The sequence below is a fragment of the Jaculus jaculus genome, chromosome 3 (assembly GCF_020740685.1).
Source record: "Jaculus jaculus isolate mJacJac1 chromosome 3, mJacJac1.mat.Y.cur, whole genome shotgun sequence".
Lineage (NCBI taxonomy): Eukaryota > Metazoa > Chordata > Mammalia > Rodentia > Dipodidae > Jaculus > Jaculus jaculus.
In genome coordinates this window covers 17,417,671-17,440,280 of record NC_059104.1, presented here as the reverse complement: position 1 = coordinate 17,440,280, position 22,610 = coordinate 17,417,671, and the positions used below count along the sequence as shown (strand labels likewise).

General features: G+C 44.4%; 1 protein-coding gene across 1 annotated transcript in view; it reads right to left on the bottom strand.

Moving 5' to 3' along the window:
* The window catches only part of Dct (dopachrome tautomerase), a 50,517-nt gene extending 29,711 nt beyond the window's left edge, over positions 1 to 20,806 (bottom strand). The window contains exons 1-5 of the mRNA XM_004651046.2: positions 20,412 to 20,806; positions 9,247 to 9,546; positions 5,498 to 5,598; positions 4,279 to 4,445; positions 250 to 429 (exon numbers count right to left, since the gene is read on the bottom strand). Of these exons, the coding sequence (XP_004651103.2) occupies positions 250 to 429; positions 4,279 to 4,445; positions 5,498 to 5,598; positions 9,247 to 9,546; positions 20,412 to 20,772 (1,109 nt within the window). The 5' untranslated portion in view covers positions 20,773 to 20,806. The remainder of the gene's footprint in view (positions 1 to 249; positions 430 to 4,278; positions 4,446 to 5,497; positions 5,599 to 9,246; positions 9,547 to 20,411) is intronic.
* Between the last annotated feature and the right edge of the window lie 1,804 nt (positions 20,807 to 22,610).

The following is a 22,610-nucleotide window of genomic DNA, read 5'->3' as shown; positions in this document are numbered from 1 at the left end:
AAAAAAATGTCTGCATGCATACAGAAATTAGAATAGCTTTGAGCAGCTAAGTTAGAAGCTAATGACACAACACTATTTGCAATTGTGGGCAACTGAAGACTTCCTAACATCTATTCCTCATTATGGCCTCTTTTGAAGCCTCCCTCCATTACTTAGCTTTGTAGACAGCTCCTGACACCTGGATTTTTCACTGGCCCATTACAGTCACAAGCATAGGCGTGCAAAGGTGTGGGAGCTCAGAGTGCCAACCTGAAGCTGAAGGTAGAGTTCTGGAAGAAAGGAGGATTGTCAAACTTCTGGAGGGACAGGCAGTCTTGCACATTTTTTAAAGTTGGCAATTTCTCACTTTCTCTTCCCACTCGGTTCCGTCTCAGCAGACCTTCATAGGTTCCGTTACACAGGGTGACTCGGCGGTTGTAGTCATCCAAGCTAAGATTTACAAGATTAAAAACAGTGTAACTGTTAACTCATGGACAGTATCATGAATTTGGACCAAGCAAACCAGTGAGGGTCAGAGTCATATTAAAATTTTATTAGTTACTTTATAGGGGTCAACGATATATAGTAAAATACTACCCTTGAAGATACTCAACAGTGAATGCTGCAAGCCTTAATTTGGCCAGCCAGGCCAAATGAGCCAACAGGTGCAATAGTGGCATGTCTGTCATGGTGGAAACCAACTGCCCACTAGTTGGACTGGAGGCCTGCTCTATGGGAGGAAATACATCCCTGATACTTAAAACTTAACGTCTGTAGCTATCTGGCTAAATGTATATACTATGCTTATAAAACTGCCCAGTAAACACTTCTCTTAATGTTCATACCCATATATTAATGCTACTCTCACTTTTGGTAGAGAATCTTCTCTTTTCATATGGCAGTGACCTTGGGATGAGCCAAAGGTATCATGGTGCTGGAAAGAAATGACCGGAGTGCTCAGTACTGTAATATCTCTATCACACCTTCCAAGGCTTAGGGTCTAATGAGTAAGAGGTGGCAGAAAGAATGTAAAAGCCAGAGGAAGGGTAGGACTCCTTACAATGTGCTTCCCCCCAGACACAAAATGGCCTGGATATCCATGACCTCACAGTGCCTGACACTACTTACACAAGACCATCATAAGAGGAGGAAAAGATCATAACATCAAAATAAAAGAGAGACTGATTGAGACGGGCAGGGGATATGAGGGAGAGTGGGGTTTCAAAGGGGAAAGTGGGGGGGTGGAGGGAAGGCATTACCATGGGATATTTTTTATAATTATGGAAGTTGTTAATAAAAAATTTGAAAAAATAAAATAAGATAAATAAACAAATACTACCCATGAATGTAATCATGAATCAAGGCCTTTCAATAATGTGGTTGTATCACATATGAATATAGGCATAATTGTAAATGTGATCACAATTACCATGTGACTGAAAGACAGTGACAGGGTTTACAAAGCAATGTGGTGACTCCTACCATTGCATTTGGATCTGGAGCAACTGAAGAGACAGAGAGGCGGCCTCTACGACACTGAGCAGTCAGGTTAGGTGGGATTTTTGTGTAGAGGTAGGAAAAAATTTTGATAAACTGAAGACAAACAGGGAAAGGCACAGAATAAAGCAGATGGAACTATACAGAGGAAATGCATTCATCAAAAAATGTTTTAATACTTACGGTGATGAAGGCATTAATTGCTTTGACTTGATTATTATGCTTTGGAGACATCTAGCAAATGATCAGAGTGCGTGTATAATTTATAGAATTGAGATAATAATTTCAAAAAATGAAAAACAAACACCATATTGGAAAGTGCTTGAAGTCAGCAGATCAATAGTTAGGTGGTAAGTGTGGGCCTGAAAACCTCCCGTGTCCAAGGCCGGTGGTAGCCTGCAATCTCACATCAGAGCAGCAGTTCATGGACAGAGAGAGATTTTTGAAAACATCACTACAGAGTTATAAAGACTGAGGGTGGGGGGTAGTAAAGAGTATCTGAGAACACAGAAGGCACAGACATGAGGTTGGGAGAGGCCAAGAGCCAAACACTAGCCAACAGGGCTGGAGAGATGACTTAGTGGTTAAGCGCTTGCCTGTGAAGCCTAAGGACCCCGGTTCGAGGCTCGGTTCCCCAGGTCCCATGTTAGCCAGATGCACAAGGGGGCGCACGCGTCTGGAGTTCGTTTGCAGTGGCTGGAAGCCCTGGCGCACCCATTCTCTCTCTCTCCCTCTATCTGTCTTTCTCTCTATGTCTGTTGCTCTCAAATAAATAAAATAAAAAATGAACAAAAAAAAATTTTAAAAAAAAAAAACACTAGCCAACAAAAGGTCTCTAAAGGCGTCATTTCCTAAAGTGTGTTCTGGTGAGATGATCTGCGAAATATGAGTCAGGGTCAGATAGGCTTAGGATCTTCTTGAAGAGTAATATGTCCATCTATGGAGGCTAGGAGACATTCCAAAATTTAAACACACACATTTTGGAGCTCATCATTTTTAAACTTACACAGTCACAGAAATGTCTTTTCACAGTTCATTTACTAATATCCCTGGGCTGATGGAAAATACTGCTCCTCGGGACTGAGTGAAGTTATACAAGCAGAATACAGGGCATCTCGCTGATGCCCCGACCCGAGGGCTACAGCACATGCGTAGAACATAGAAGAGTGGCTCCTGGGGTAGGCCCACGCCCCTCAGAACACACATTTGCCCATGTGTGATGTTGGCACAGAGCTGGGAAGTGAGACAACCTGACGATCGAATGGCTCAGATAGGGAGGGGCACAGCAGTGGTGTTAAAAGCGCAGGGACTTGAGAAAGAAGAAAAGGGAAGGTTTGTTGTTGTCCTCTCTTACTCACAGTTTTTGTTTTCCATGGTTAGTTACCTAGCATCAACTCTAATCTGAAAATATTGCTACAGTGCACTAAAGGATTAATCTATTTTGAGAGAGAGAGAGAGAGACCACCTTCACATAGATTTTATCACAGTATATTGTTACAATTATTCTAGTTTATAATGAGTTACCATTGTTGGTCTCTTCCAGTGCCTAAATTATGAATTAAACTTTATCACAACTATGTCTGCATAGGAAGAAAAAAAACAGGGTGTATAGAATTTGGTATTTTTTTTTGAGGTTCCGACATCCCCTAAGAGTCTGCATATGTCCTTCAAAGGTCAGGTGAGATTATTACATGGATCCTAAAACGGAAACATGTTTAAGGACACTTTGAAAACAGAATTCTTCTAAGACTATGGGCCACTTACCTGTTCATAAAATCTTCATCTCCTGCACGAGGCCTATGCTCTTGTCCCTTCAGCTCCCCAGCGTCCGGCAGTCCAGCTGCACCAACCCACTTCTGCAGACCTTTCTACCTTCATACGAGATGCTCTTCTCACACCTAGGACACGCCTGGCACCCTCTTTTCCCTCTTTTTACACCTCCTTCAGAACCATCATCCCCACCCACATGGGGACTTGTCCTGACTCTTCTTGGCTTCACATACCCACCTGTTGCACTTCTCAAAGTGCGTGACAAATTCATCTACCGCATACCAGCCTCTGTCAATACAAAATGACATTCACAGGGGAGGCTGCGGTTTGTTCATACAGTGCGTACGAGGTATCTACCCCATCGCCCAGCCTATGATTGATGGCCAGCAAATACTGACTGAGTGCAGGAACCATTCCTGATTTTAAAATAATTGATCTCAAAATGATGACCACAGGGACTTTTTCATGCTCCTGTAAGTAACCCCTCATGCATGGCTTAGTCTGGTTAAGCCAAACAAACTCATTGCTTTGCCAAACTGCAAAAAAAAAAAAAAAAAAAAAAAAAAAAAAAAAAGATGGCCACTCACATCCAATTCATGTATGTGATTTTGATAATTGCTTTGAGAAATATGTCAACAGGACTCCATGTGCATTAGAAATGGAAGCACAGGGCTGGAGAGATGGCTTAGCAGTTAAGCGCTTGCCTGTGAAGCCTAAGGACCCCGGTTCGAGGCTCGGTTCCCCAGGTCCCACGTTAGCCAGATGCACAAGGGGGCGCACGCGTCTGGAGTTCGTTTGCAGAGGCTGGAAGCCCTGGCGCACCCATTCTCTCTCTCTCCCTCTATCTGTCTTTCTCTCTGTGTCTGTCGCTCTCAAATAAATAAATAAATAAATAAATAAATAAATAAATAAATAAATAAAAATTAAAAAAAAAAAAAAGAAATGGAAGCACAATGCCGACTGCTCAGACCTAAAGGAAAACAGACATGGAATCCCCTCCCCCCGCCCGCAGTATGGAGGCCATTACCTTACCTGTCGCACACAATCTCCCAGCTAGAGAACCTCGAGTTCTGACTGATTAGAGTCGGGTCATCTTGTCTTGCTGCCCCAAGCAGCTGGTCTGTGCACACATCGCACTCATTCTTGCCAGTGGCAAAGTTCCAGTAGGGCAAAGCAAAGGACTCGTTGCCAGTGAGTCGCTAAAAGCAAAGGGCAGGTCTAGTCACGCCATTTAAGCAACAGATGCAACAAGAACGCATGTGACGCCAAACTGGCATGTTTCTTGACCAAATTTATAGCAAAACTCAGAAAGCCAGTAAGATAGATAAAAAAATACAAGATATAAATATATTCATGTATCTATATATAGATATATGCAAATCTTACACATATATTTGTGCATATGCATGAATACTCACTGCACAATATTTCTCCTCCTTAATAAAAAATGAAATACTTTCAAAGCCGGGCATGGTGGCGCACGCCTTCAATCCCAGCACTTGGGAGGCAGAGGTAGGAGGATCGCCATGAGTTCAAGGCCACCCTGAGACTACATAGTGAATTCCAGGTCAGTCTGGGCTAGAGTGAGACCCAACCTCGAAACCCCCCAAAAGAGAATGAAATACTTCCATTTTCATCAATATAGATGAACCTAGAGGACGAAGTAAATAAACCAGATAAAGAAAGAAAACTATTGCATGATCTCAGTTCTGTGTGAAATCTGAAAAAAAGAGAAAAATCAAATACATAGAAACTGGAGAAAGGGAAGGAAGATGGATAAGTCTAGAGATATGATATGAGGATTAAAATTCATAATATTGTGTTTTGGGTAATTTTCCAAGAGCTTTGGTTTTTAAATACTCAACACACAGAAAAGAAAGTTAACTATATGAGTGTCTTTTTACACTAATTTATTGACATTTATCTTCGTAAGTACATCAAAATATCATGTTGTATAGTACTTTTTAAATATATGCAAGTTTAAAAAACTAAAAGTATCAAATGAATAGTTTTTAAAGTGTTTTATTTAGTTTTATTTCTTTATTTGAGAGAGTAAGAAAAAGGGAGAGAGACAGAGAGAGAATGGGTCTGCCAGGGCCTCCAGCCACTACAAACTCCATACACATGTGCCACTTTGTGAATCTGGATTATGTGGGTACTGGGGAATTGAATCTGCGTCCCTTGGCTCTGCAAACAAGTACCTTAACCACTAAGCCATCTGTCCAGCCCCAAATGTATAGTTTTGACCAACCTGCAAATCTCTTTCCAACCACAACAAATGGTACCGGTGCCAGGTGACAAAGGCAGGCCCTTGGTGTGAGAAGTCAATGGCCTTATAGGGTCGTCCTGGGCCTGAAATAAAATAGAAAACATTAGAGATCACAGACTAGCAGATGTAGAGTGTTAGACCTTACCTGAGGGCTGGAGAGATGGCTTAGCGGTTAAGCGCTTGCCTGTGAAGCCTAAGGACCCCGGTTCGAGGCTTGGTTCCCCAGGTCCCACGTTAGCCAGATGCACAAGGGGACGCACGCGTCTGGAGTTCGTTTGCAGAGGCTGGAAGCCCTGGCGCGCCCATTCTCTCGCCCATTCTCTCTCTCTCCCTCTATCTGTCTTTCTCTCTGTGTCTGTCGCTCTCAAATAAATAAATAATTAAAAAAAAAAAAAAAAACCTTACCTGAGATAGGTCTGTACCACCAAGAGTTTCATGATGTCTTAATTAAAAAAAAAAAAAGGTTGTGCTGGAGGGATGGCTTAGCGGTTAAGGTGCTTGCAGGCAAAGCCAAAGGACCCAGGTTCAATTCCCCAGGACCCACGTTATCCAGATGCACACAAGGGGGCGCATGCATCTGGAGTACAGTGGCCGGAAGCCCTGTTGCACCCATTCTCTCTCTCTCTCTCTCTCTCCCTCCCTCATTCTCTGTCAAATAAATAAATAAATAAAAATATTTTTTTAAAAAAAGCTATTTCTCTTTTCAAAAGCAACAATAGCAAATAAAGACAAAAAGAATTTCACAAACATCTGGCACTTTAAAGGAGTCCCATTACTCCCAAGTCTCAAAAGTCTGATGTCTAGCAAGGCCGAGAAACTCAAGTCCCTTTCAGTATGAAGAGCGCTGCTTCAGCTCTAATTTTTGACTTTGTTGTTGCTTTCAAGGTAGCATCTCCCTCTAGCCCTAACTAACCTGGAATTCACTCTGTAGCTCAAGGGTGGCCTTAAACAGTGATCCTCCTACCTCTGCCTCCCCAGTGCTGGGATTAAAGGCACGTGCCACCACACCTTGAATATTTTTATTTATTTATTTATTTATTTGAGAGAGAGGAAGAGGCAGAGAGAGTGAGATAGACAGAATAGGTGCTCCAGGGCTTCCAGCCACTGCAAATGAACTCCAGATGCATGTACCACCTTGTGTATCTGGCTTGCATGGGTCCTGGGGAATCGAACCAAGGTCCTTTGGCTTTGCAGGCAAGCTCCTTAACTGCTAAGCCATCTCTCTAGCCCCTGCATATTTAATTTTTAAACAACAGTGCATTAAGACGAAATGCTTAAATCATTACAACCTAAACGGAATATATTTTAAATCATTTTCTAACCTGCTCTTTTTAAATACATAATTGTATAAAGGAGAGATTACTTAATCATATAACAACCTCAGCCACATTTAGTCTGAATGCATGCAGCTTTTATGCAACCAAGAGGGCCTTTTCCCAGCTTCTGGCTCACCCATCAATCAGTCAGAACTGCTAGCTGACAAGCATGGTCGCTGAGACCAGAAGTGAGAAAAATACATTCAAACCAATTTGGCCAGCCACAGGAACTGCCAATTTTAGCAAAGCATTTTGGGCAATTTAACGCCTTCCTTACTGCCTCCTCCATCCTCCTCCTCCTCCCATTCATGACAGCTTTTGATGGCTATGCATAAACTTTAGCTAACTTTCGTTCTCTTTCCGGGTACCTGTAGTAACTTCAGAGAGCTGAACAGACACAAATATAAATTTAATTCCTCGATATGACCAGAAACCATATGTTCCTTTCTTCTCGCGAGGTGACCCTCTCACAAAGCAGAAATTCCTCTGCGTAAAGACAGGAAAACTACAAAGGTTCATAGCCGGAAGAGCCTCCTTATCTATTGATACAGAAAGCCAGATGCTCACCTGTGAGGCAGGTTTTAAGAAAACACTCATACTGAAAGCAGAATTTCTGTCCCTGCTGTTGGCCACACAGCCATGTTTTCCTCTGGAAAGAAGTTCCAAGTTTCTACACAAAATGATGAGGGGTCATCGAAGGATGGGAACCAGTGATAAACACCAGAGGGCAGAATGCCAGGGAGACTCATTACTCAGTGCCTTCAAACACCCTGAACCCCCATGAGGAAACTCAAGAATAAGGACAGCCGGAGGCTAGCCAAGTGCGTGGAGTTGCTATGAGAAGAATCTACAAGGGACTCCAAGTCTCCTAGAGGCACCCACTCCGCTAAGCCTTAGCAAAGGATGTGGCTGAGCGGGCTTGATCAATGAGGTTCATACCAGGTAGCCTCTTAGGCAAGTCCTACGTAGACCCAGGAGCTGAGGGAGGATCCTCAAGATTACTCAAGCACCATTTTTTCTAATTGACAACTTTCATAATTATAGACAATAAATCATGATAATTCCCTCCTCTCCCCCACTTTCCCCTTCACAAATCCACACTCCATCATATCCCTTCCCCTTCTCAAATAGTTTCTCTTTTATTTATTTTTTCTTTATTTCTTTCTTTTTATTTTTTTTTTTGTTTTTGGCTTTTTTCAAGGTAGGGTCTCACTCTAGCTCAGGCTGACCTGGAATTCACTATGTAGCCTCAGGGTGGCCTCGAACTCACAATGATCCTCCTACCTCTGCCTCCTGAGTGCTGGGATTAAAGGCGTGCGCCACCACACCGGGCTCTTTCTTTCTTTTTTTATTACGAACATACTTGTGTGGAAACATCGTATGTTGGTGAAATCTTTGCCCTCCTCCCTCTCCCCATTCTGCTTGGGGTGCTCCTCAGGGGGGTTGCTTGTATTCCCATGGGGTGGTGGGTTTTGCTCATTGCATCACTTTCTTAAGCATCCAGCTTAGAGATGGTCCAAGTGGCTAAGCAAGAGGGACCCTACATTGCTACAAATCAGCTTGTACTTGACCTCATCACCCTGTTGCAGGAGCTCTGGCACCCCTGGGGACCCCTCGCTGGGCCTGAGGACCGTAAGTGAACTTCCAGCTGAATGTCCAAAGACATGTTATAGTTTAAAGAGACACACACTGTCCATGACAATGCTCTTTTTTTCCCTCCAGAATTCATAATTTTACTTAGAATCGAGTCACCTGGGAATGTGCACTATAAGACAACGTCTATGAACAATGGAGAAAAACCGAAAGCCAAAATTAGCCCTGAAAGGTGTTTGCTTGGTGCTCCGGTGAATTCTATAACATGGACAACTAACTCAACCTTACCCAGAAACTTGAGTTTCAAAGATGTGAGTTATGATGTTTTAAACACATAAAGCAGCTGGTATTCTTTGAACAATCTAAATCACAGAAAGTTAAATGATCTTAGATGACACCCTTCATTCCACACAGAGAAGCTCCGAGAGCCTGGGAACGTGTTTAGTTAATTCTTTAATTTGAAGAAGAGGTCAGAGAGGGCTTCCCTGGCCAAAGTTACTTGTTCTTTTTGAATCAAAAGGAATTTGCCTCCACATTACCAACTCTTGCCTTTGAGGATTAACAACTTCACAGAGAGCAGTGTCGACTTTGAACCAAGAACATAAACCGAAGTGTCTGCAGCCAACGAACAGGAAGAAACGGCCCCATTTTAACTTCAGGCAGTATTTGGTAATTCTGCAAATGTCATAAACCTCACCCTGCCTCAAGTTTGCTCTCTTATTAATTAACTTATGTCAAATGACTTCCCACCCCACCCCCCATTCCAAGCCTGTAATAACACAAAGGTAAGTCAATGTGTGTGTTGGGGTGGGGGTAACCCACCTAGTAACGTATCTCTGACAGAATAATAATGAAGCCACACGAAAAAGTCATAGATGCTACAGTTGGCGATCTGTGGCTGTGTTCCATTGGGTCCGAGGAGGCCCAGCCAGTGCTGTGTGGTGATCACATAGTCGGGGTGGATGCTCTTCTTTGCAAGGTCTAAGGCGTCCAAGAACTGCTCCCTCTCCTGAGCAGTCAGCGAATGGATATTCCTCCGGATAGCAGGTGTCTTCCTTCGATCACAGCTGAGGCCAGTCCAGCCGAATTTGCAGCCCCCACAATTATAGCCAGCAAAGTTGCCTAGTTAACAAAAATATAAAGGGGGGGGGATGAATTGGAATTTTTCAAAGAATGGAAGACAACAGGAAGCTGTGTACAAGGGATGAAAGAAGGTTAGACTCCTGACACCCTGAGGGAAGACCATACAAAGACACGGTGAGAAGAAAATGAAAGAAACTTCTGGAGAACTCGGTTTTGCAGCAGACGCCTCCTGCTTGGGCTTCCAGTGTCCACAGCTGTACGGAAGTAAATTTTAATTGATAATGCATAAGAAGAAGAGAAAAAGAAGGAAGGAGGAAAGAAAGAAAAAAGGAGAAAGGAAGTTGGGAAGGAAAGAAGGAAGGAAGGGGGCAAGAAGAGAGAAATGAGGAGGAGGGAGGGAGAAAGGGGAGAAAAGACACAGTGAAGAAAGGGAGGGATGGCTGGAGAGGTGGCTTAGCAGTTCCGGCACTTCCCTGCGAAGCCTAAGAACCTAGGATTGACTCTCCTGGACCCACATAAGCCAGATGCACGTGATGGCAGGTCTGGTGTGTCCACTCTCTTTCTCATCAATCAATAACTGAATGAAAATAAGATATTTTGTAAAAAAAGAAAGGGAGGAAATGAGGAAGGGAAGATGTAGGAAGCAAAAAAAGGAGGGAGGGAGGGAAGGAGAGAGAAAGGAAGGAAGGAAAGAAGGAAGGAAGGAAGGAGTGAATCAGAGGAAGAAATTAATAAATGAAGAAAGGAGGGGTGAAGAGGGAAGGAGAAGGGAAGAAAGGAAAGAGGAAGGAAGAAGGAAGGAGGAAGTAAAGATGGAAGGAGGAAGGAAGGAATAGGAAGGAAGGAGAGAGGGAGGAATGAAAGGAAGGAGGAAGGAAGGGAAGAGAGAGAGGAAGGCAGGGGAAAGGAAATGAAGGGAAAAAAGGAGGAAGGGAAGCAGGAAGAAAGGAAAAAGGAAGGAGGGGGGAAGAAAGGAAGGTCTTTCCCCTCACTTTCCACTCAAAATACATCCAAGTATACAGAATACTAGAAAGTTCTGTAGAAACATTCCCAGAAGAAACAAGATATGAAATGCATTAATGCTGTTACAGTGATCCGTATCCCTCGCAAAATGCATACACCCGAGTCCTACTCCCCAGGACCGCAGCATGTGACCGGTTCTGGAGATCAGGTTTCTAAAGTAGTAGGTAATTAAAGCAAAATATGGTCATTGGAGCAGGCCTTAATCCAGTATGACTGGTGTCCTCAGAAGAAGAGGAGACAGGGGAATGGAGAGATGGCTTAGTGGTTAAGGCGCTTGCCTGCAAAGCCTAAGGATCCAGGTTTGATTCCTCAGGACCCATGGAAGCCAGATGCACAAGGTGGCACATGTGTCTGGAGTTTATTTGCAGTGGCTGAAGGCCCTGGTTCACCCATTCTCTCTCGCTCTATCTGCCTCTCTCTTCCTCTCACAAATTAATCAATAAAAAAAAAAAAAAAAAAAAAAAAACGACAAGACACACATACGGAGAAGACCTAACACAATCATGTGTAAGCCAACAGCAGAGGCTTAGGAGAAACTGACTTTGCTGACACCATGTTCTCAGACATCCATATGCGGGGCTAGAAGTGTATGTTCTCTGAGACACATGGTCTACAGCATCTAGCTACGACAGCCTTGCAGAACAATACACGTCCTCTCCCTCCCTTAACCGATCACAGGGTGGCCCCTGCTGATGTCCTCTCCACGTCCCAATGCACACCAGCGATCTGAGCCCTTCTGTCTGTGTCCACGGCTGCTGGCCCAGACTGGTCCGCTGACTTGGAGACGAGAAGGAAAGGTGGAATTAAAATTAATAAACACACAAGCTGACTTCTGGGAACTTGGGGGACATCTACCATCAAAACGGCTGTTTTATTTCACAAAGGAGACAGCATTAAGATGAAAATCAATGGCAGCTGACAGGTCATAAGAGTGAATTAGCGCCCTGATGTCAGGAAGTATAAATCCTGCAGGGCCTGCTGTGAGCAGAGAGAAGCCCCTGTTTTCCCAACCGCCCCCCCCCCCCCAGGGACAAGGGGCTGTACTGCCCAGAGAGGATTAACCTCTAAAGTTTAAATTTCTTTTGCCTGCCTGGGCCACCTTCCACTCGCTCAGCCCGCTAGGATTTGCTTTGGGCATAACCTTGCTGCATTCCTTAAGACACTGATGCATTCCAGAGTCAAGGTTTAGGTGCTCATCAGGCAAGAAGATAATACTGCTTATCTCCCAGAGACAACAATGCTTATCTACAGAAGATTAAAGGGGCAGCGTAAAGAGTCTAATGTGGGTGACCAGGGCTCTTTCTCATCCTTTCTCTCCTCCTCATGCCCCCAGGGTTACTTTCTGCTCTGTTCTGCCTCGTGCCTCGGTTGTGTGACACTGTCCTCTCAGAAAAAAAAAAGCTATTGCCACCTTTACAGAAGCCTCTGGGACCTCTCAGGAGGGATTTATACAGCTTGGTGGCTTTTTTGATGCTCCCACATCCAAGGAAGGGAGGGTGAGGGGCTATTAGACGCTCACGCGAGGTCTCAGGTTATCATCATGTGCACCAGTTCTATGCGATGATACATGAGGTCTAGTGGTCTCCAGGGGAGACCCAGGACATAGAGGGTGGCAGGCAGATCAAGGAATGGGAGCTCCATCTGGGCAGCTCTGGAGAGGCTGTTGCCCATGCTGGGATGAGGCAAGGGTTACTCTGCAGGGAGCCACACCCCTGTAAGGAAGCCCAAGAAAGTCACTGGTTCAGCAGGTCATCGTCTTTAGTCTGTCATGGGTGTCCTGCCCCAGGAGAACAAGGGCTTACCCACTTCTGCCAGAAAAAAAAAAAAAAGAGTTCTCACAACAACCTGAAATCTCTTTCCAAACCTTCCCAAATTCCTCTTTACCTGGAACCTCACCCCTCCTCTCCTTAGGGTCTTGTGTGCACATGAGATGCTGGGGATTGAACCCAGGGCCTCATGCATGCCAGGCTGGTGCTCTGCCACTGGGCCACATCCCCAACCTTTGGGCAGTCATTCTGGACTTTACAGGTAAGGATTAGATGAGCCCAAGCCATGCTCCATGGATGCATGCATTTCTCCTTCAGTTCACATTTACCATAGCAACTGTTGAACATCTCTACACCTGTCTCTCCTCCAAAGGGCTAAAAGGGAGTGAACTACTGCTGGGGCCAATGCACATAATGACTGCTGGCCAAGTGAATGAAGAAGACGTCAAGCAGAAAAGCAGCAAAGTGTTAAGCATACGTTCTCTCCTCAGCCTTGCACATCAGCAGGAAAAGCAGTCTCTGTCAATAATCTGGATCAACCACAAGTACCAAATTCGAGGGGAGTAAAAACGACTGTGACCTTAGAAGGCAGAAAGAGAGAGAAAGAGAGAGAGAAAGCAAAAGGGATCCAAGCACTTAGATCTCTGAAAGAAATGAGAATTTGGGCTGGAGAGATGGCATAAGCAGTTAAGGTACTTTCCTGCAAAGCCTGTCGATTCCCCAGGACCCACATAAGCCAGATGCACAAAGTGGTGCATGCTTCTGCAGTGTGTCTGCAGTGGCTAGAACCCTTGCATGCCCATTCTGTCTGTCTCTCATAAATAAATAAATACTTTTTTAAAGAAATGTGAATGCCCCAGTAGTAGCAAAACAGAAGGACTATCATTTGTACTCTAAATAAAATGTGCATGCTTACCTTCCTGTTAACACAATGGATTTCTGATGGCTAAAGAAAATTCCATTAAAAATACAACAGGGAGGAAGAAATAAACATAATAATTGGGTTTAGGGGTTCTATGCTCTTTCATAATATACAAAGCAGCTCACCAGCTCTTCCATTCTTACACTGAAGCAGTTATCAATATTTTCCTGTTTCATCCTCATATGATAACATCAAGGGAAAGATGTGAAAAGAAAAACTCTTTTCAAACATGAAATCATGTTTTAAAATAGCTTAAGTTAAATGAGATTTGTATTGATTGGTGGAATGAAGCCATTTAAATATGTTTTGTTGTGTTTAGCAAGTATTTCCAGGGCACCCACTGAGAATCACAGGTACTCTTCAGGAAACCTTGGGCTTCACAGAACTTGGAAGACATTTTGCCTCAGACTATCTGGCTAAAATATTACAGTATCTATCTTCACGTGTGCGTATGCATAGTGTGTGTGTGTGTGTGTGTGTGTGTGTGTGTGTGTATGGTGCATGCACATCTGTGTACAAATGTGCATGCCCCTTGCTACATGGGAGGTCACAGGAGAACACTGGGTCATCACTTGTTTCCTTGAGATGGCCCTAGCGAATCTCGCAACCCTGCTTGACGCAGGACTGGGGTTACAGATGTGCCCGGCCATGCCCGGCTCTTTACATGCGTGCTAGGGAATCAAACGCAGGCAGTCTCAGGCCCTTGTGCTTGCACACAGAAGATGCTCTTCCCCTCTGAGCCATCTATGCAGCCCATAATATCTGTTTTTAAAACAACATTGATTAGAACATCACCAAGGGGCTGAGGGTATGGCTCGCTGCTAGAGGGCTTCCCTAGAATTTATAGAACTATGGGCTGGATTCCCATTACAACCAAAGGTGGAGAAAGAGAAAGAAAGAAAGAAAGAAAGAAAGAAAGAAAGAAAGAAAGAAAGAAAGAAAGAAAGGAAGGAAGGAAGGAAGGAAGGAAGGAAGGAAGGAAGGAAGGAAGGAAAGGGAAGGGAAGGGAAGGGAAGGGAAGGGGAAGGAAGGAAGGAAAGAAGGAAGGAAGGAAAGAAGGAAGGAAGGAAGGAAAGAAGGAAGGAAGGAAGAAAGGAAGGAAGGAGGGAAGGAAGGAAGAAAGGGAAATGAAATGAAGGGTGTGTACACAATGAAATGCCAGTTCAAGTCTAAGTGTGGGAAAAGTGAAAACAGGAATGAACTAAGTTCAGTGGGATGGTAAAAGACAGGACAATTATAAAGGGTAGAGAAAGGAAGGGAGGGGGATACTTAATAGGTTGATATTGTATATATGTAATTACAATGATTGTAATGGGGAAGTAATATGATGGAGAATGGAATTTCAAATGGGAAAGTGTGGGGGTGGGGAGGGAGGGAATTACCATGGGATATATTTTATAATCATGGAAAATGTTAATATAAATAAAAAAAATTAAAAAATTAAAAAAAAAAGACAGGACAATTAATGCTGACTCAGAAGACCAAAAATGCTCCACAGCTACGTTGAACGCAGACCTGTAATGCAACCAGAGGCCCCGCAAGGCGATGTATAACTGCTAATCAGAAAGCGTTTATCTACTTGAACCCACTTAGGATACAGAATTTCACTCAATTGAAAAATTCCTTTCCTAACACATGCAACAAGTCCCCTTCATTTTTTTTTTTTTTTGTGCTTTTAAACGTGGCCTAATGATTTTTTCAAAGTGCTGAAGACAAACAAACAAACAAAAAAAAGGATACTTATGTCCTTAATTTAGGTTTCCTGGTAGTAGGCATTTTAGAAAGGACTGTGTTCTACTGGGAAATGGAGAGAGGGTGAAACAAAGACCATACCAATAGGTCTCCGTTGACTATATACTTGAGCAGAAGTGAAATTTAAAGAGCCCAAGGGCTGGAGAGATGGCTTAGAGGTTCAGGAGCTTGCCTGAGAAACCTAAGGTCTCATGTTTGATTCTCAAGGTCCCATGTAAGCCAGGCGCACCGCAAAGTAAGTGCACACAGCTGCATATGTGCACAAGGGGGCGCATGAGTCTGGAGTTCAATTGCAGTGGCTGGAGGCCCTGGTGTGCAAATCCTCTCATGCCGGGCGTGGTGGCGCACGCCTTTAATCCCAGCACTCAGGAGGCAGAGGTAGGAGGATCGCCGTGAGTTCGAGGCCACCCTGAGACTCCACAGTGAATTCCAGGTCAGCCTGGGCTAGAGTGAGACCCTACCTCGAAAAATAAAAAAAATAAAAAATCCTCTCTTACTCTCACTGTCTCTTTCTCTCTCTCACTCTTGCATAAGAAAAAAGGCAGTCCATTGGGCTTGCCTGAAGGAAAAAGAAAAAGAAAAAAAAGGGTCCAAGTCCTCTACTGACTTAGGCCAGGGATGAAGGGAGGGAGAATATCTAAACCCCGCACGTTCCTACACGCACTGCGACAGCTCAAACTCAGAAAGCTATTAGACTAACTAAGCTTAACGACCACCGATTAGTGAATTTACAAGGAACTCTAAGTAGCCTATTCCTTTTAATTAGAGATTCTATTATTTTAATAACAATACTTTATCCTTACACAGGTCCTTTCATCTGAGGAGCTCAAGAAGATTTTACAAGTGTGGTTTCATCATTATTCCCATTTCAGAGATTGAAAAATAGAGGCACTTAGTCACTTGTACAAACAAGAAGTTCTCAGCCAGCTGCTCAAAAACAATTTCGTGGGTGCTTCCAAAGCCCAGGGGCACAGCTGCAGCCAGCAGGTCCTCATAAATGCTAACTGTGAGCCCGAGAAACAGGCCGACACCAAGGTCTCCTCAGTTCAGGTCTTTCCAAAATTTAAGTCCGGCACTTTTGTTTGTTTCAGCTTATTCTGATAGATAATAAGGGCATAGAATTTAAGGGATTTTTTTTTTAAAAAGAATTTACTTTTTTTTTTTTTTTAAGAGAACAACTGAGAGAAAGAGGCAGACAGAGTGTGGATGAGTGTGGCTGCCCCAAAACCTCCTGCCACGGCCAACAAACTCCAGATACATGCACTCCTTTGTGCACCTGGCTTTATGTAGGAACTGGGGAAGTGAACCCAGGCCTTCAGGCTTTGCATGCAATCACCTTTCACCACTGAGCCATCTCTTCAACCCAGGAATTTATTTTTCAGCCTTAGCATTTATATGTGTTTGTAACTTCCTCCAGCGAATCAAGTGTCAAGGTCACCAGTAGTCTGATGGCCATAAACTAATTTGTACCTCCTCCTTAGGAACCTGCCAGCTGACCCAAGAGAGCAGCAGGTGCTCCACTCGCTGAAAAATCAGGAGGCTACCAAAGAGGAGCACCTTTGGGTGGCTCAAGGTCAGGCTTCAATTCAAGGCTCTCTGAAATTATGGACAGAGCACACCCTAGGAAGGCAAGACTCACTTTTTGGGGGACGGAATGAAAGAGGATATACCTTGCTTTGGGTCGCTTAACATACCACGGGATGGTGACTATTTCATATACCAAGCAACTTTCCATCTCAAGTCTGTAGGGCTTTGAGATTTCAAGACTCAAGATAAAAGGCCACCTAGCCACTAGGAGTGGAGCCGTCCAAAGTTAGTGTATCATTCAGCCTTTTAAAAAGAAGGTGAAGAAGGAAGAGGAGGAGGAGAAAGGAGCTTGGAGATGAAGCACAGTGATAGCACCTGTCCAGTGTGTGCAAGGCTCTGGGTTTAATATTTTTAATAAGTGGAAGAAGGACGAGGAGAAGAAACAGCAGATGGAGGAGAACAAGCATCCTCGCCTACTATTTGTAATGCATGCAAGGACTCCAAAGACACGGTGCTAAGCGAAATAAGCCAGTCACAGGAGAAATACGTGACTCCTCGTAAATGAGAATGAATGCGAAGTGGTCAAAGGGAGATGTGGAGCCATCTCCTTTGGGAGAGGGTTCTGGGGTTCATTGTGAAAGTCGATGGCTGTAACTCCATGTTTCTGTTCAGTGAATGTGGAGTTACAGTGACACGGGATGAGGTAGTTTCAGAAACAAGATCTGCTCGACACCATGGTTAACAATAAGGCAGTGCACTGTGAACACAATGACCGTGTTAAGCACAAACAGAAAATGAGGCACAAGGAGACGTATAGAACTGAAGTGTATATGTTCATTGCCTTGATCATGTGAAAGGCACGTGAAGATATACGTATATCGAAACTTACAAAATTGTATATGTTAACATAAGCACTATTTTGGTATGCCAAGTTAAATCCATAGACACATCAAATCTTCAGTAACACACACACACAAACACACACACACACACACACACACACACACACACACGTGCACGCGGTATGGAATGAGAGACGACAGTCCTGAGTGAGGAACAGATAACAAGTCACAGAGAGCAGGTGAACCACGCAGGCTGAGGTCAAGCCCTCGGGGACAGTCGTGACTGGAGGTGGAGATCATAGGTCCTAAGGAAGCCTTTCTTCTGGGGACTAGCCTATATACGTGGGCGATGTGCTTACACTTTTCACAGACCTTATTTTGGACCCATCGCCTTTTGGGAGAGGGTTCTGGGGTTCATTGTGAAAGTCGATGGCTGTAACTCCGCGTTTCTGTCACTTCTGCAGGATTATCCAAAACATTCCTTCAGGGAAGAGAAAGAGCAAGCAATTCCTCCTATTCTGGGGTCTCATGTGCTTCCCACTCTCACCTTTGCAAAACAAATGTGCCTTCCAGGCCAAAAGTTGAAAAAAAGGGAGGAGTTAAGGAGAGCTAGCAATTATGTCTGATTTGCTATAAAATATGATGTCCCTGATTCTGTCAAACAGAGATGATGCCTAACTGTTGAAAGACATGGCATTTTGCCATCCATGGACATCATCGTGACAGAAGTATTTGAGAATTTAGGACACAGAGCTTACCCTGCTAGTGTGGTTTCTGATCATGTAGATATAAAACCTGGTGCCCCTCCTGAGAGTGAAAGCCCAGGAGAATGCAATGTCTACAGAAGCAAATGTTCTCATATTTAGAAAAGCTGATAATATAAATCCAATATGCTATTAAATTGATAGCAAGGCAAAACTAGAAACTAAAAAAAAAAAAAAAAATTGCCTTTAAATCATAGAATTAAAGATAAAATTGGGCCAGGTATAGTAGCACATTAATCCTGGCACTCAGCAGGCAGAGTAGGAGGATCACCATGAGTTCGAAGCCAGCCAGGAACTACATAGTGAATTTCAGGCCAACCTCTGCAAGAGTGAGACCCCGCCTCAAAAAAACTATAGACTTAAATAAAATTATGAGTGCTGAGGGTGTGGCTCAGGGCTAGAGCGCTTGCCTAGCAGGCACAAGGCCCAGAGTTTAATCCTCCATATAACAAAATAAATAAATAAATGATAGTAAGATTGATTATAAAGGCATCACTTCTAGAATTTAACAAAACAATCAGGTCTGGGAAGACGGCTTGTTAGTTAAAGAACGTGTCAAGCATGAGGACCTGAGTCTAAGGACGTCACATGTCTGTAGGCCAAGTAAAAATTGGGTGTGGCCATGCTCATCTGGAATCCCACCTCTGGGGAGGCAGGGACAGGAGAATCCCTGGGGCAGGCTGGCTAGCTAGTCTAGTGAGAGACTGTTTAAAAACAATAAAAACAAAACTTGAGAGTGACTAAGGAAGACACATAAAAACATGTGCAACCACACAAAGGTACACACAAACACATATGCACAAGTGCACAGCACACAGATGCACACAATTATGTTGTTGTTGTTGTTTTGAGGTAAGGTCTCCCTGTAGTCCAGGCTGACCTGGACCTTACACTGTAGACCCAGGCTAGCCTCAAACTCACAGCAATTCTCCTACCTCTGCCTCCTGAGTGCGGGATTAAAGGTGTGCGCCACCACACACTTGGAAGCACACAATTTCTAAAAAAATCAAATCTAATCTTACTCCTACATTAACATTTCAGGTTCTTTGTTGCCTTTTCTTAGTAATACCATTCCAGACCCTGACCCGGCTCAAATTATCTGTATTCTCTGATGTTTTAGCAACGTCTGAGAATAGTAGCCCGAAATATTTGAGAGGAAGGTTGTATACCACTGCCAACCAAAGGATGGTGGACAAGGGCTTTGCTTGAAGCCGCAGCTTGCGTTTTGCAATTGTCAAATGTCCTGCCAACCTTTGAAAGTTTGTCGCATCTGCTGGGAACCAGCAGATGCAGGACTGAAGAGGAAATAAGAAGCCCAGAACAGCAGAAGGAAAGAAAGAAAGAAAGAAAGAAAGAGAGAGAGAGAGAGAGAAAGAGAGAGAAAGAAAGAAAGAAAGAAAGAAAGAAAGAAAGAAAGAAAGAAAGAAAGAAAGAGAGAGAGAAAAAAGAAGGAGGAAGGAAGGGAGAGAGAGAAAGAGAGAGAGAGGGAGATAGAGAAAGAAAGGAGGGAGGGAGGAAGGAAGGAAGGAAGGAAGGAAAGAAGGAATGGAGGAAGGAAGGAAAGAAGGAAGGAAGGAAGGAAGAAAGGAAGGAAGGAAGGAAAGGAGAAAGAAGAAAGAAATGCAGAGACTTCTAAGAAACAGGTAGAAAGAGAGGAGAGAGGGAGAGGCTACGGTCTTAATGAAGGTCACAGAGCAGACTTGCTAATGCCCCATTGACCACTGAAAAGATGCCGTTGCTGAGTGACACCAGCCCTTCTTTCTGCCTCACTGAGGAAGCTGCCTTTGCTGTCTCCCCAGCTTTGGCAAAGCCATAGGCCAGTCCTGGCTTGAATGAGGACAATTGATCCCCCTGATGGTCTGTTTAAATCATGAGAACAGCTCGGGCCAGGACCACAGGGCACCTGCCTTCCACCCCTAGCTCCCAGTGCCAAGCCTCACCCAGCTCCTCAGCAAGTGTGAACCCATTGCAGGCGAGGCCCTGCTCCACCGTGTAAGAACTTGCTCGACTTTCAAAGCTGGCTCTCCATCTCCAGCTCTTTAGCCTCCCCTCCCAACAAGCAAGCCAGAGGCATGCTGGCACGTGTTTATAAAGCTAGGTTTGGCCCACCTAATATGGATTTCATATTCAGAACTCCAGATTCTTCCGGAGGGTGTGAAGAATGTCACCAGGATGTCAGCCCGACTGCTAGATTTGCTACCACAAGCAGAGATTTCTCTCCCTTCCGACCGGATGGGATGCTCTCCAAGCTGGGACCCTGACCAAGCTCAAATTCACAGGGTGGGCCAGATGTGCCCGCGGGCCTCACCTGTGCACCTGCACGTCCGATTGAAGAACTTCCTTGGCCACTGCTCGCGGTCATCCTGGTTTCGCAGGATGTAAGGGCCACTCCAGGGTCTGGTGTCTGCTTTGACCTCCATGCACTGGCCCCGGCCCTCTTGAGAGCCACAGATGTTGGCAGGATCAGTGCCCAAAGGCGGGCAGCACTCCTTGTTCAAAATGCTGCTCAAGGTCATGCAGACCCGGGGAAACTGGGCCCTGGCTCTAGGCAGGATGCCACAGCCCAGAGAGCAGAGCAGAAGAGCCCACTGCGTGCACCTCATGGCTGTGCAACTGGGAAAACTTCTGGAGCTTTCCACTCCACGTTGCGGTCTGGCCTTTCTCTTCATCGTCCACTCCTGAATTCCTGGACACTGGCTTGCTCAATTTTCTGTCTTTCTCTCTTTCTTCCTTTCTTTTGTTCTTTTTCCTTACGAGTTCTATTCCTCTCTTTTAAAAAAAAAAAAAAAGTGCCTACCCAAATCACAGAAGCTGCGTGTATGCCCGGTGTACGTGTTCATGCACACGCTAGTTCATGTGACTCAAAACAACTAACACAAATTTAATTTCATTTGAACAGCCTCTAACAGGCAGATTTAATGAGGATAGCACTCCTGGCCAGCCTTCTCCCCTCCGTTAAACCGGGCTTTGTCTAATTGAGTTAATTTGCAGAGCTCTCCAGCCATGCGGCTTATTATGCTGGCATTTCGGAGCCTCCTCCTCCTCTCCTTAGCCCTTGACTTTAATTGCCTTGAACTCAGTTCAAAAGCCAAGCTCCGTGCGGCCTTTATTCTGCCTGGCTTGCTGAGCCACGAGGCCCCCGGTGAGGTTCGGGGAAGGGCTGGGAGAAGGCGTCATTAGGAGGATTATAACTGGAGAAAGGCTGGTCGTTAGCACATGACCCAGAGTGCACAATGGAGCTGATAAAGTTTCTGGCTTGGTGTCAGGAGGGCAAAAGCAGCCGCTTTGTGGGCCTCATGTGCTCCAGTGAAGCTTGTGACCTCAGACTTCCCAGAGCGTCAATAGACGCACTGAGCGTTCAAGTCGCTGACCATCTCTCCCTCATGACTGCTCAGTGACATGGGAAAGAGACTACGGCAGGCGGTCACACAGCTTTCAAAATAAAGCAACATTGATCTAGGACTGCTGGACAAGGGACTGCTTTGTTCTATAACCAGGAATTCTCTTCCTTCCAAATAATAACTTACTCTTCTAGTGAGGCACACATGCGCTCGCACAAATAAATAGCTTTAAAAATTTTTTTTTATTTTTTTAAGTTTGGCATTATGAAGTTTCGCTCTCAAAAGCAATGTCTGTGTGTGCTTCCAGGGACAGCAAGGGGAGTGTATAGATGAACCATGCTGGGCACTTGTCCGGGCATCTGTTTGTTCCTTCATCGGTATAAACAGGGCTGTCTTTTTAGTGCCACGGGGTCTGTACAGAATGCTCACATGAGACTGCTCCAGCCAATTTCAAAGACTATCTTATCCATGGACATAATGATATCTATTATTGACTTTCAAAGGATTTCTTAAGATTAAAAAAAAAAAAAAGTCCACAGATACGTCTGCCCATGTACTTTACAATATCGTGACGAATTCAAAGGTGTTCTCACAACTGGGTCTGTAACCCCAGTTTCATAACATGACATCCTCACAGGGTGTGGCCAGGACTTCAGTATCTTCATCAAGACCTTTGCTTAAATCTACTATGCAGGCAGAGTTGTGAACCATGATGTAAGAACACAGCATTGTTCCAGAAGAAAGAGATCAGCCAAGAGACTGGCTATGTTGTTTTCCTAGGCTGCTGTAACAAATTTCCGCAAAGCAGGCGGGCTGAAACAGCGTTTCTTTATTTTCTCACAATTCTGACGGCCTGAAGTTTGAACTCCAGGCATCGGCAAGGCTGCTTCATGTTATCCTCCCACGACAATCCTTATCCCTTCCAGCCCCACATGACTGCAGGTAGACCTGGCTTGACCGTGTTACCCGCTGGCCTCTGCCAGGATTCTAGGGTATTTCCCTATGCATCCCATGTCTCTCTACCTTTTTAAAAAATATTTTATTCTCACTTATTATATGAGAGAGAGAAAGAGGAAGATACAAAGAGAGAGAGAGAGAGAGCATTCCAGGACCTATTGCCATTGCAAACAAAACTCCAGTCATGTCTGGTGTGGTGGCGCACACCT